This window comes from Phalacrocorax aristotelis, chromosome 19 (assembly GCF_949628215.1).
Source record: "Phalacrocorax aristotelis chromosome 19, bGulAri2.1, whole genome shotgun sequence".
NCBI lineage: Eukaryota > Metazoa > Chordata > Aves > Suliformes > Phalacrocoracidae > Phalacrocorax > Phalacrocorax aristotelis.
Window position 1 is genome coordinate 412,435 of NC_134294.1, and position 13,569 is coordinate 426,003.

General features: G+C 56.3%; 3 protein-coding genes across 5 annotated transcripts; all 3 read right to left on the bottom strand.

Annotated features, from left to right (window-relative positions):
- Positions 1-1,878: 1,878 nt before the first annotated feature.
- C1QB (complement C1q B chain) lies at positions 1,879-5,357 on the bottom strand. Of its 2 annotated transcripts, none has more exons than XM_075113807.1 (3): positions 5,187-5,357; positions 3,804-3,963; positions 1,879-2,620 (listed from the first exon to the last, which is right to left on the bottom strand). In XM_075113807.1, exons 1-3 carry the CDS (start codon positions 5,355-5,357, stop codon positions 2,046-2,048), a joined length of 906 nt encoding a protein of 301 aa, XP_074969908.1. In that variant the 3' UTR covers positions 1,879-2,045. The 2 variants fall into 2 exon arrangements, with proteins under 2 accessions (XP_074969908.1, XP_074969909.1); XM_075113808.1 differs by having other exon boundaries at positions 3,804-3,966; positions 5,187-5,265.
- Positions 5,358-6,357: 1,000 nt separating this feature from the next.
- Positions 6,358-8,550, bottom strand: C1QC (complement C1q C chain). Of its 2 annotated transcripts, XM_075113822.1 has the most exons (3): positions 8,458-8,550; positions 7,587-7,776; positions 6,358-7,353 (listed from the first exon to the last, which is right to left on the bottom strand). In XM_075113822.1, the coding sequence occupies exons 2-3, from the start codon at positions 7,765-7,767 to the stop codon at positions 6,797-6,799; spliced, it is 738 nt and encodes a 245-aa protein (XP_074969923.1). In that variant the 5' UTR covers positions 7,768-7,776; positions 8,458-8,550; the 3' UTR covers positions 6,358-6,796. The 2 variants fall into 2 exon arrangements, with proteins under 2 accessions (XP_074969923.1, XP_074969922.1); XM_075113821.1 differs by lacking the exon at positions 8,458-8,550 and having other exon boundaries at positions 7,587-7,785.
- A 1,800-nt stretch (positions 8,551-10,350) lies between these two features.
- On the bottom strand, positions 10,351-12,601 carry C1QA (complement C1q A chain). The gene is made up of 3 exons (XM_075113789.1): positions 12,517-12,601; positions 11,560-11,731; positions 10,351-11,422 (listed from the first exon to the last, which is right to left on the bottom strand). Exons 2-3 carry the CDS (start codon positions 11,720-11,722, stop codon positions 10,854-10,856), a joined length of 732 nt encoding a protein of 243 aa, XP_074969890.1. The 5' UTR covers positions 11,723-11,731; positions 12,517-12,601; the 3' UTR covers positions 10,351-10,853.
- Between the last annotated feature and the right edge of the window lie 968 nt (positions 12,602-13,569).

The window sequence follows — 13,569 nt, forward strand, 5'->3', positions numbered from 1 at the left end:
CTTTGACTTGTGCTGGTGTTAGGTCAGATATTAATTTTAAAAGTAAAAGCAGCTCCACTCCAGATGGGTCCTGACAAAGACCTTTTCAAAAGTCCGTAATTATTATATAAATTACTCGGAAAGGCACAAAAACATCACCTTGCTGCCCACCCAGATCCCTTCCTGCAAAGCTTCCTCCTGCTCCCTGCCTGTCCTACTGTGTGCGGCTATCCCATGCCAGAGGAACGACTTTGCATTTGTCTCCAATGTCAGCAGGTTCCTGACAGCTCGTTTCTCCAGCCTGTCAAGGCTGTTTGAATGTCAGCCCTGTCCTCCAGTGTATCAAGTGCTCCTTGGTTTGGTGTCTCCTGCAGACCTGCTGAGGGTTCAGACTTAGCTGGTGTACACTGCCCTGTTTTGGGGTCATATACCTACTCTTTTCCTCCACCTGCCCGGCTGACCCAATTTTATTTGGTATGCTGCATCTCCAGCTGCAAATTAGCATGTACGTTGCAGCTCTATTTTAAAAGCAGCCTAGTGTTCCCGCACAGGGAGAGCTTTGGGACGCAACACTGAACATCTCTGAACATCTCTGCCCTGCCCTTCAGATAGGCAGATCTGGGGACACAGGGTGGCTGCACCCTTGGGGGCAGAAGCCACAGGTTTTGCTGGGAGCAGGACCAAGTGGTAAGGTGGCAAGGACAAAGCATTGAGGCAGGGCTGCAACAGGCGGCACTAGTCCTGCCCGGTGATGAAGCCTCAGATTTCTGCCCGGTCTCTGCAAGCTTTGCCCTCCCAGCCTGTGGGACAAGGATGCTCCTGCTGGCGAGGCGAGGGCTGATCCAGTCTCCAGTGCCATCTGCCGGCAAATCGTCCCGGGCAGACGCTGGAGCCTTCAGCCTGGCCGTACCAGTGCCAGGCAAGGCTGGAAGGCACCTTGCGCTGGGGCAAGGAGACCTGTTCAGCCCAGAGCTGTAGGGCCCTCGACCCATAATCAGGCCGCAGGAGCTCAGTAACGATGCTTCCTAAAAGCCAGCCCGTATCCCACTCACTCCCTCAACACCCTTTATCACCACCCACTTCAGCCAGCCCCTTTCAAATCCCAGAGGCCCACAAAAACTCTCCTACATCCTGAGCACCGTGTACACCCCCATGGCTTCACACCCCACCTGCTACGGCTAAGCTGGGGGCTGTAGAGAAACCCCCAGTCAGGTACAATGCTGGATTGTCACCTGCCCCTGGGACAGGGACAGCCTTGGGGTCCTCAGCTCTAATTCATCTGGAGGGCCTTAGGTCCTCGGATTTTCAGGGGAGTTTGGCTGTGCTGTAGCACTTGCATGTGTTGGTCCTCTGCTGGGGTTTGGGGCTGCTCTGGACTTTGCCCAGCTGCACTGGCAATAACCATGTGCGCCACATCTCTGCCGCGACTGCATCAGGCTCTGGCTTCCCCATGTACATCTGGCTCATATTGTGACAAGCTTTGATAAGCTTCTTTGGATATTATTGTCACCACCACCCCCCAAAAAAAGTCTAAGAAAGGTTGGTGTCCCCAGATCCTACCAGCCTCAGGGCTCTCTAGTACAGCCCAGCACCACCTCCAGCATCTCCCCATCTACTACCAGTACCTAGTGGCCCCAATTTTCCCACTACGACGTGTGTCCTGCTCCTCGCTAAAGACCAGGCTTCCTCTCCATGTTTTCCTAACCCTGGGCTGGGACATTGTCTGGGTGGCTCTGGAAGGAGATACTCAGCATGGGCTGCAGCAGGAACTGCATGAATTGCCTGGTCCGGCTCAGCAGTAGTGGATACTAACGAGCCCCGGCTGCACCCAGGGGTGTGGGAAGCAATGCCCTGCATATCTGAGCGTTATTCAGCAGGGGGAAAGAGGCAAATCTTAGGTAGGAAGGAACCACCAGCACAAGGAGCTGTCATTTAATGTGCAAGGCCAGCAGCAATGGGTTTACAGCACCAAATCTGGAGCACAGAGTCATTTCCAGGGGAGTCCTCAGCCCTGCAGGGGCCAGCCAGGAGCAGGGGAAGTGCTGCAGAGAGACGCTGTTGGCGGGTTAAGCATCTGGGAAGATCAGGAAGCCAGAGAAGACACTGTCAGACCCTTCAATCCCCACCACGGAGTTCTTCTCTGTTGGCTCCAGCCAGACAGTCTCGTCTGCTGCCAGCTTGAGGACCACACCACCCGTGGTGACCTGGTAGCTGTTCTGCACGTAGTCGCAGAATGTCACCACCTTCTCACCCCTGCTGCCACCCCGGCCCTTTTTCATACTGAGACACAGGTTGCTCCTGGAGGTGATGTGGTAGGTGAAGTAGTAGATGCCTGGGATCCGGCAGATGAAGCGGCCATACCGGTTCTCATAGTGGCCCTTCTCGTTGGTGATGATGCGGTCAAAGCGGATGGGCTGATCCCGGCGTGGGTAGATGCTGATGGTCCTGGCAGCGGAGAAGGCGGACTTGAGGGTGGTCTTGTAGTCACCAGAGTCCCCCTGAGGGCCGGGGGGTCCCATGAGACCTGGTAATCCCTTTGAACCAGGGGGACCCCTGGGGCCAATCTTCCCAGGGTGCCCCGGCACTCCTGGGTCTCCCTTCTCCCCCATGTCTCCTTCATACTCCACCTGGCCAGGGGGACCTAGAAAGTAGGAGGAAGAGTTGTTGCGGTCACAGCCAAGCCCCATGGGACTGCAGAGGTAGCATTGGGAAGGAAACTGCAGTACCTGTGCTGGGGTGCAGGTCAGCAGAGACCCCTGCCCATCTGGCAGGCAATGACACCCCTTGTCCTTGCACACCTTCCCTCCTCAGGTTCCTCAAGGTGCTCCAGTCTGCCCAGCCCCTTCTGTCCCTGAGCATCATCCTCACCTGATAACAGCCCAAAGGTACTGGTGGAAAATGGATTGCCTTCCCAGGACCATGTACCTGGCACTGCCCAATCTGGCACCTGGGCCAGGGCAACCCCCAGTATCAATACAGCCTGGGGGCTGAAGGGATTGAGAGCAGCCCTGCAGAGAAGGACCTGGGGGTACTGGTAGATGAAAAGCTGGGCATGAGGTGACAATGTGCGCGCGCAGCCCGGGAAGCCAAGAGTCCCCTGGGATGCATCTAAAGATGTGCACGGTTTGACGGTTGGACTCAACGACCCTACAGGTCTTTTCCAACCTTAAGGACGCTAAGTGTGGCCAGCACGTCGAGGGAGGGGATTCTGCCCCTCTATTCCGCTCTGGTGAGACCTCCCTGAAGTGCTGCGTCCTGCTCTGCAGCCCTCGGCACAGGACAGGCATGGACCTGTTGGAGCGGGTCCAGAGGAGGCCACAAAAATGATCCGAGGGCTGGAACACCTCTCCTCTGAGGACAGGCTCAGAGACCTGGGGTTGTTCAGCCTGGAAAAGAGAAGGCTGCAGGGAGACCTTACTGTGGCCTTTCATACTTAACACAGGCTTATACGAAAGATGGGGACAGACTTTTGAGCAAGGCCTGCTGTGACAGGACAAAGGGTGATGGTTTTAAACTAAAGGAGGGTAGATTTACATTAGAGATAAGGGAGAAATTTTTTACCATGAAGGTGGTGAAGCTCTGGCCCAAGTTGCCCAGAGAGGCTGTGGATGTCCCATCCCTGCAAACGTTCAAGGTCAGGTTGGATGAGGCTCTGAGCAACCTGATATAGTTGCAGACATCCCTGCTCATGGCGGGGGGTTGGACTAGACGACCTTTAAAGGTCTTTTCCAACCCAAACTATTCTATGATTCTATGATCCTACGATTTTCCTGCTCTTGGTATCTAGAAGATGATGTTTTCCCCACCTGCAGCCTCCTTCTTACCTTGCTCGCCCTTTAGGCCATTCGCCCCGTCTCTGCCATTTCTGCCAGGCTGCCCTGGTAACCCTGGGATGCCTGGGATGGTGCCATAGGTCTTGCAGAGTGTGGCACTTGCAAGCTGCCCTCCAGCCAGGCAGATCAGCGTTGCCCACATGGTCTGCATCTGCTGGAGCACAGAAGGATGATGAGGGGCTTGAGTTGGCCAGTGGGAGGGATTGAGAGGCACTCTGTGCTGCTCATTAGGATGATGACTAGAAGCAGATCTGGGTAATACCATCAGGGAGGGAAAACATCCTTCTGCAGAGCCATATCTGCTCACCTGATGGCCTTGGAGGGACCAGCCCCTTTGGGCATGGGAGGGCTTGTCAGTCTCTTCCCACTCTTAAATTACCAGTTTACAAGTGCCCAGAGCTTCATCCACATGAGTATCTGGGGACAGGTTAGCCTGTCCCAGAGGTCTGATGTCCAGCCTGGCCATGCTGCATCCACAGGCATGTGCTGCAGGTCCCCACTTCTCCCTCAGAGGAGAAATTCTCCATCCCATATTAGGACCACAACTGTAGGGTAAAGTCCTTCCCCAGGCCAGAGCAGTTTCATTATCTGCAAGGGGGTAGTTCTTGCTTTCCATCAGCATATCTGAAGGACAGCTTTAGTCCTTGCAGATGGCAAAGAAATCCCCAAACCTGCCCTCTTAAGTCCTGTGGGTTCCCACTGTGTCCTGCCACATGCCTGTTTTATCCCAGGAGCAATTCTGTAATCTAACCAGCCTTACTGGGGCAGTCATCTGGGCTTCTAGTCCCCAGGGGTTCAGTCTTCCTTCTGCCCTCCCTGCATCCCACAGCCCAGCTCCTGGTGCAGGTCCATGTGGGGTAAGCTCTGGGCATTTGGGGCTGCATGTGGCCATCACATCACCCCAGCCACACTCTCTGGCCTCAGGTGGACTTTCCCAGCACTGAAATTCCAGTGCCAGTAGGAAAAGAGGTTGATGAGTTGGATCCTCCAGCCGCAGCAGCTCCAATTCAGATGTGGCAGGTACAAGGACCAATCCACAGGCTCCCAGCTCAGGCCAGGCAGATGGCAAAATCATCTCAGGGCAGGAAAGCACCCCCAGGGCACCTTTCATACTGATGCTTTGTCCCTGATCACCCCTCTGGGCCTTTGCCATCTCTCCTTTCCATCTTCCCCCTCCCTGAGATGGGGCAGGAGGGGTTGGAGTCCCACCAGGGATCTCCACCACCCCCCAGCCCTGCAGCCCCCTTTCTCTTCTGGTACAGCTAAGTGGCAGTGATGCAGGGGGTGAGTGTCACCCTGGTGCTGCCAGGTTCCTTACGTGCTCCTGTCTGAAGGGAGAGCTGGGGCTCAGCCTTGCCAATGGCTTGGTCTTACCTTGAACGCCTCGTTGCACAGACCGGGAGATGGAGCAGGACACACCAGCGCCCTGCTTGGAAATGACCATGGCAGGAAGCAGAAGTTTACTGCAAGGGATATTGTGAAAGGATCTGGGCCACATCCCTTTTTTATCTTTAGCTCCTGTCTTTTCTTCAGCAGCACTTTCATATCCGCCACGAATGCTGCCTGTCAGCTCAGCAGCACATGCGGTCCCCAAACATCACTCCAGGGCCTCTCAGGAATACAGCTCTGGCCCTGGGGAGCACAGAGATGTCAGCTGTGCCCTGAAGGATCCCTGGGTCCTGCTCAGCTGTGCTTCCTATGGGGAACACTGCCATGAGCTCCAGACAAATTTGGGGTAACCCCCAGGACTACAGAAATGTGCAGGCACTTAGCTAGTATCCCTCATACTTGCCATACATACCCAGCTCTGCTGGGAGGTACTGGCAGGCCCATAGGATGCTACAGCATCCATCACCTTGAATCTGTCCCCCAGACTCTCCTAAATATTGTGGATACGAAATGATTTCACCCTGTGCTAAAAGAATTTCCAGTCCTGCTTTTTCATGCTTTGCAGAGGTGAAACACAGGACATACAGGGGAGATGACCTCTTTTTCCACTGTACAATGTGTGCCACCAGGAGGAACCTCCACCCGGTTTTTAGTAGGCTCTGTAGCCTCCACAGCCATAAGCTCCTTTGATCTGGCTCTGGGAAGCCAGTGCTTCCCTTGCCCTGTCCGTGGTAAAGCTGGGACCCTGGGGAGGTCCTACACACCAGAGGCATGGCTATGAGGTCTGATGCACCTGTGGCCCTCTGCAAATGAATTGCATCCACTTGGAGGTGAAGGGGAGTATCAGGGCCCCTGTTTGGAGGAGCCTTGTTACCCCCCTATGTGGGGGCTGTGTGCATGGGCATGGGAACCGTCCCCTTCCTGCAGTCAGTGCAGCTGGGTGTCCTACCCCCCCTGAGAAAAGACAGGGTTGTGAATGGTGTGTGATGCTTACTGATGCTGAGTATGGCCAAGCCACTGAGGGCTCGAGGATGTTCTGACACCACACAGACATCCAGATATCGTGCACACACGCACACCACATCCACCCGGCCACATGCAGGCTCTGTCTGCAGAAAGGGAAGTCATGGAGAAAAAAACCACACTAGGCCAGGCACACTGGGGAAGGCTTTATTGACAGTTTTGACAGCCAGGTGATGGCAAAGGTGCTGTTGCAAGCCTGCTCCAGGACACCTGGCTGTCCCTGGTGCAACCCAGGTGGGACGGGGAGAGACGCAGAGAGACCGCAGGCCCTAGCAGCAGAAGGTAATGTGGGGTTATCAGGGTGGATGCACATGGCAGTGCCAGCAGCATCCTGCAGGCTTGGTATCGTCACTCTGGGTGCAGATGCCAGACGTCCCTGTTCCCCCAGTTCAGCAGCTGCTTGCACTCAGTCCCCAGGCTGGGGGTTGGGCCAATAGCTGGGGCTCACCCCCTTGCTGGGGCTTCCCACATAACAGAGAAAGCTGGAGCATCAGCAACAGCCTCACAGTGAGCAGCAGTGTTTCAAGGCAGGGCAGAGAGATCGGCATGCTGGCGTGGGCTCTGGTGGTCCTCTAGTCCGGGAAGAGTAGGAACCCAGAGAAGATGCTGTTAGAGTTGATGATGCCCACCATGCCATTGTAGTCATTCACTGCCAGCCAGACCTGGTTCCCAGCATGCAGGTGGAGGACGATCCCACCAGAGCTGACCTGCATGGTATTGGTCTGGTGGTCACAGAAGCTAGCCATCTTATTCTCGTCCTTGTACAGGATGACGCAGAGGTTGGATGTCTGTGAGGAGTGGAAGGTGAAGTAGTAGAAGCCAGGGAGCTTGCAGGTGAACTTGCCCGTGGTGGTGTTGTAGTCATGGTTGGTGTTGGTGATGACGTGGTTGAACACCACAGGGACGTTCTTCAAGGGGTGCTCGTTGGTCTGCCTCGTCACTGAAAATGCTGACTGGTGCTTCTGCTTGTAGCTGCCTGGCATACCCGGCTGTCCAGCCATGCCCATTATCCCAGGGTCTCCAGTGGGACCAATGAGACCCTTGGGGCCAGTCTTGCCTGGCAAGCCAGGGCTGCCCGGCTCCCCTTTCATGCCCTTGGGTCCTCGTGTTGCAAGAGTAGCCGGGATGCCTGTGGGACAGTGGAGAGTGAAAGAGACAGTGTCAATGGCAGGATGTGGGGAGAGGCTCCTCCAGCCCCTTCCCTCAGGCAGAAGAGGATAGTTGCCTCTCTTCAGCCTCCTCTTGTCCTGCCCTGTCCACAGAGGATGCTCTCTACAACCTGCAAACCAAGGCAGACCAGCCACGGAGGAGTCAAAGTTCCCCCTTCAACAGCCTGCATTGTTCCCCTCCATGCTCACTCACCTGGCTCTCCTTTGGATCCCTTCAGCCCATCCCGGCCATCCTTGCCTGGCACACCTGGCATGCCTGGCAGGCCTGGAGCCCCATAGCAGTTGTGAGGGTCTCCTCCAGTCACAGCAGATCCCAGATTCAGGAGTAGGAGGGCGAGGGCCAGATGGAGTTTCTCCCAGAATCTCTGGCCCATTTTGGTTCTCTGGAGCATAAAAAGGGAAAGAAAGTGCTGGGGTGAAGTGCCACAGCAGGGTGGCTTCCAGGCCATGGGGCAAAGAAGGTACTGTGCTATGAAACTGACTGCACCAGGAGCACCTGGCTGTGATGGCTGTGCCCTCAGTGTCCCCCCCATACCAACTGCCAGGCAGTGGGAAGGCGGGTATGTGGAGACAGACCCATGTCTCCTTACCCCCAAGGCAGCCCCTGATGGCACAAGGAGGGTTGGACTTTCATTCTAGATGGAGCCATGAGGTATTGTAGTAGCCATGGCCATCCCCAAGCTCTCCCCGTCCAGTGTCCCTAACTCCCTGCAGATGCGTATGCTGCTGCAGATTGTTGCATGATGCTGCGTTGAGGCTGGAGCTCCCTGGACCCAGCCGATCTCAACCCTTCTCCAGCAGCAGCCTGACTTTCCTGGTTCTGCCTATCAGGATCAAGCCACCCATCAGCTGGGGATTTCTGAGGACAGTGCCTGGCACAGGGGACTCGGTTTTCCCCCAGTAAAGACAAGCGTGCATGCCCCCTCTGTAACATGTGTGCCGCCTGCAGTGCCCCTGTCTCCTTCTCATCCTCCTCTCACATAGCCCAGCACTGCGCCATGCTGCTGGACCCCCAGTCCCCATGCAGCCCACCCCAAAGAGATGGACCCTGCAGCAACTCTTACCTCTGGTGGGGGGAGCAGGGCACAGGATCCTGCACTGCCTGCCAGCACAGCACAGCGAGGACGACTCTCTGTGGCACCCTCCTGGAGGAAGTCATGGAGTTAGAAAAGGTCCCCTGGGGACCCGGAACCCCCAGCTGGCCCCCAGCTGAGTTTCACATCCTCCTGCCTCATTGCTTCCTCTGAGCAAGCACTTCCCTGGCTGTCCAGCGAGACCTGCACTCGTGCCACCGCAGCAGCAGGGGCTGGAAGGCTAGAGGTGGGAAGAGCAAGAGGTTCGCTAAACCCTCCATCCTCCATCGGGAATATCACTCTGCCAATTGCCTGCCTTTCCCCTATCTTTAACTCATTTCTCAGTAGAAAAGCAGCAAGCAGATGGGGAGCAGACCCTCACACAGCTTTATGGAGGCAGAGCTGTCTTGCAATGATGGCCTGGTGTGAGGTCATCACCTGCTGAAGGGAGATGCTGCACCTTTAGGCAATGGGACTGAAGGATGTTTCTCCCTGAGGGTTTCTAACCTGTGGGATGGCTGTCCTCTCTGCACCCTGCCCTGTGCTCCACCAGCGCTGCTGGGTGCTGAATGCACTGGGGCGTCACCATCCATGGCTGGGGTGTTGTTCCTCACAGGTGACCTGGCGTCTTCCTCACTGCTCCAGGAATTGAGACATTTGACTGCCCAGCGTGTGTGGAGCAGTGCCTCTGAGCAGCAGTCCCGGGGTATGGCACCTGTATGGCTTCCCCGATGCCTTCTGGCTGCCCGATACGTGCCTAGCCTGCCCTACTTCAGCCTTCGCTGGCTGAGCATGAGCCAGCAGTGCCCAGGTGGCCAAGGAGGCCACCAGCCCCCGGGCTTGTGTCAGCCCTGGTGTGGCCAGCAGGAGCCGGGCAGGGATGGGGCCCCTGTGCTCGGCCCTGGGGAGGCCCCACCTCGAATGCTGGGCTCAGGTTTGGGCCCCTCGGGACAAGAAGGGCCTTGAGGGGCTGGAGCGTGTCCAGAGAAAGGCAGCGGGGCTGGGGCAGGGTCTGGAGCACAAGTGTGCTGGGGGGCGGCTGGGGGAGCTGGGGGGGTTTAGCCTGGAGAAGGGGAGGCTGAGGGGAGCCCTTCTCGCTCTCTGCAGCTGCCTGAGAGGGGCTGGAGTGAGGGGGGGGTCAGTCTCTGCTCCCAGGTCGCCAGTGACAGGACGAGAGGGAACGGCCTCAAGTTGCACCAGAGGGAGGTTTAAAATGGATGTTAGTAATAATTTACTCACTGCAAGAGTGGTCAAGCCCTGGCACAGGCTGTCCAGAGAGGTGGGGGAGTCACCATCCCTGGGGGGGGGGTTTCAAAAACTGTGTAGATGTGGCACTTCAGGTCATGGTTTACGAGGCCTGGGGGTTGACGGTTGGACCTGATGATCCTGGAGGTCTTTTCCAACCTTAATAATTCTATGATTCTATTATTCTACTTCCCACTAGTCTCACCTCAAGCTGAAGAGAGAAAAGCATCACCACACATCCCCACCACCCCATCAGTCACCCTGATGTCCCTGTCCTCCCTTGCTGAATGGGTGGAGGACCACAGCTGCCTTTACCCTTCCTGGGAGAATTTGGGTACCAAGAGAGGCCCACGTGGGTGAGGTGCATGATCTGCTGCCTGTATTTACCCTTGTACAGGACAGCTAGCTTGGACTTATCAGGAAAAGGACACACATAGGCTAGTCCCAGAGATTTCCCATTCCTGTAAGTGCCAGCTCTGCTGGTATGCTCAGTTGCCTCCTGTCCTGCCATTGCAGCTGGGGTCTGTGCTTGGCCAGGGGCACACTGGGATCACTCGTCTCCCTGGGCCGCTTGGGAAGTGGCCCAGGACATTGGTGGTTTGGGGAAGACGCATGAATATGAAAGAAAACCCAAGTGGCTGTCTTGGATGAAGGTTTTATTTATTCTGATGGGGAGGATGTGAGAGGCAGTAGTGGCCCAGCACCAAAAAGGCATTTGCAATTGTTAGTCTAGCAGAAGCAGTAGCATGCAGTGATTTCCCACTCAGGAATAAAGACCCACAGCTGATGAATGGCTCCAGTGACAAGCGGTCCCCTCCAGTGTGGGGTCTGAGTGCCCAGAAAAACCCAGAAAAGCCCAGTAGAAAGGGCTGCTGGGGCCAGGAATTTTCTGCCTCCAGGATGGAGTGAGCATGCTCAGCACGGAGGTAGCTACTTGCAGGGGTCTCACTGTTGCAGTGGTGACCCACAGCCTGGCCACTTTGTGACATTGGTGGAAGAACAGGACTTGTCTGGTGACTCAATTTGGAGCTGTCCTGGTTCACTGTGGTACTAAACCATCCCACACACTCACACGGAGAAAACGCATGCAGACACAGGCACCACAATGCTGTGGTGCTAAGCAGGTCTGGACTGGCCGTCCCTCAGCCCATCTCTGGGAACAGCATGAAGCCGCTGAAGACACTGTCTGCCTCGGAGCCGCTGTAAATCATGTTGGTCCTGGCAGGGATGGTGGTCAAGGAGACCTGGTCACCCACGGCCAGGCTGAGCACGCTGCTGCCCGAGTTCACCTGCAGTATCTCACGGCTGTTGTGGTCGCAGAAGCTGACAATGGGCTCCCTGTTCTTGGTGATGCTCAGGCAGAGGTCCCCTCTGGAGACCACCTGGTAGACGAAGTAGTAGATCCCAGGGACACGGCAAGTAAACTCCCCTGTCTGGGGACTGTAGGAGCTCTCCTCGTTGGTGATGATGTTGTCGAACACCACTGTCCTGCCTATGGATGGTGGGGATCGCCGCGAGGCGGAGAAGGCAGGACGTGGCTGCTCCAGGATATTGCCGGGATTCCCCTTGTACCCTTTTGGCCCTGGCTGGCCTGGGAGCCCGGGGAGGCCAGGCAGCCCGTGGTATCCCTGGTTCCCTGGGATGCCAGGAGCCCCCGGCTCACCTGCATCCCCTTTGGGTCCCCGGATGCCTGTCCTCTGTGCTGATTTCCCTGGGGAGAGGTGGTGAGGAGGAGCTGGTCATGCACATCTGGCATCTCTGAAGCTGCTCCCACAGCCCACGATGCTCCTACCAAGAGGCCTGAAGTTCCCAGGCAACCCCCATCACACAGCCTTGGTTCCCCCTTACCTGGCTCTCCCACGTCACCCTTCTGCCCTGGCCTCCCATTGAGACCAGGGACTCCTGGGGAACCATCCTTGCCGTCTGGTGCCCGACACACGCCATCCTCCAGCAGGGCCATGCCCAGCACTGCTGCCAGGGTGCCGGTCGCCAGCCAAAGCCCAGGTTGCATCTTGCCTCCCTTCAAGCACAGGGGTGGGGGAATTGGGATGGAGGCAAGCAATCACGCAGATGCACCTTGGACACAGACATACAAGTGCTCTCATCAGATGCATGCACAGATCTACCATGCCACCCATGTGTTGTCCAATACAGATAGCAAGACACCACATGCAATGGTGAAAATAACTTCACAGAAGGATTTTGAGGCTGTTTCATTGCATAAGCTGAAATCATTGATGTTACTGAAAAATTCTGACGTGTGCCCATGGCAGGACTGTGGGATTGGAGAGCCCAGGACGTGGAACATGGCATGAACCCTGTGGTAAGTGTCTTGGGAGTGGGTGGTCATGCATCAGATGAATGCAGAGGATGCTTCTTCCAGTGGTGGGGGAGCAAGCACTGATACACAGGGCAGTGGTCCCAAGGGACGGGGAGCACAAGTGAGGAAGGGGAGAAAAGAGACACAACAGAGGAGGGATAAAGAGGCAAAAGGGATCTAGGTCTCCAAAACACAGAGCTAGGGGAGAGGAGGGAGGTCCTGAGCATGCAGACCTACCCCAAAACCTGGGGTACTCATCCCAGGACAAGCCTGGAGAGCCTAGTGATGTCCACAACCACACACCGCAAGGATGGATTCCTGCAGCCTCCTTCCCACCCCACCCCCGCCCCCCATCATCTTCTCCCCCTTGTCCTACTTTAAACCCCTGAGGAAGGGGGAAGTGAAGAAAGGAGGGGGACAGGGAGCAAGGACTGGAGAGCGGTGGCAAAGAAGGCATGTGTCCCCAGCTATTTGGGGTGACTTACCTCCTTGCTGAGGGTGAAGACAGACCCGTCTGAGCAGCAGCTCTGTTTTCTGGAAGCTCTTCCTTGGGAGCAGGAAGGAAGAGGAGCAGGGCTGGGGGGATGAACTTGCGTGCCCAGTGGTTTGCCTGGTTGGGGAGGAGAAGTGCCAAGTTTTGATTTCTCTGCATGAGAGAGAAACTTGTTCCCCTTTCCGCGCTCAACCCTGGCTGTGCTGGACAGCAAAATTGCAGGACCATAGGGTTCCCCGCCTGGGGCCCAGCAGCACAGTCCCTGCAGCAGGGACCGGTGGTAACTGGGCACAAAGCAACAGAAAGTTGGCAAGTGCCCAAAGGCATGCCACAGCTCTGTCACTGCAGGAAAGGACAGGTGATATGAGCACTAGGTGGCACAGCCATTCAAGGGATGCTTGGGGGGGGCCCAGGGGTCACCCCGATGGCTTCTGGACTGGGCAATGGGCAGAGCGTGGCTGTCACTGGTACCCAACCTTGTCATTGCTGCTGCTGGGTGCTGAGGCATCCAGATGCTCATCAAGGTGCCACACCCTGATGGAACAGGGATCCAGCAAAGGGACCGTTAGTGTCTGTGTGGCTCAGCAGGGCCTCAAGCATCCTTGAAGAGACATCTCCTTCCCACTGCTCTCACTTCAGTGGTTTAGGAACCTTGTCACTGTAGTAGAGTGGGAGAAGATGGGGCCTCTGGCACCTAGGTTGCTCCTGGTCCCCTTTGAGTAGCTGTACCTTGCACCTGCCAGATCTGGGCAACCCCAGGAGCTACGTATGGTCTGACCCAGACCTGCAAAATGAAAAAGCCAATGCCCCACACCACCAAGCCCAGGGAAGGTACCCAGGGATATGCATTCAGCTCTACCACAAAAGAGCCCAAAAATGCCACCAGTACTCAGGCCACAATACAGCAGGGAGCAGAGGGATAAGATGTGCCGCAACGAAGGTGAACATCCTTGGGACCCTGGGCACAAGCCAGGCCACCCCACAGAGGAACGCAGTAGGTGGCTAGGAGGGGCTTTCTGGTCCATATCCACCTGGAGCGTCCTTT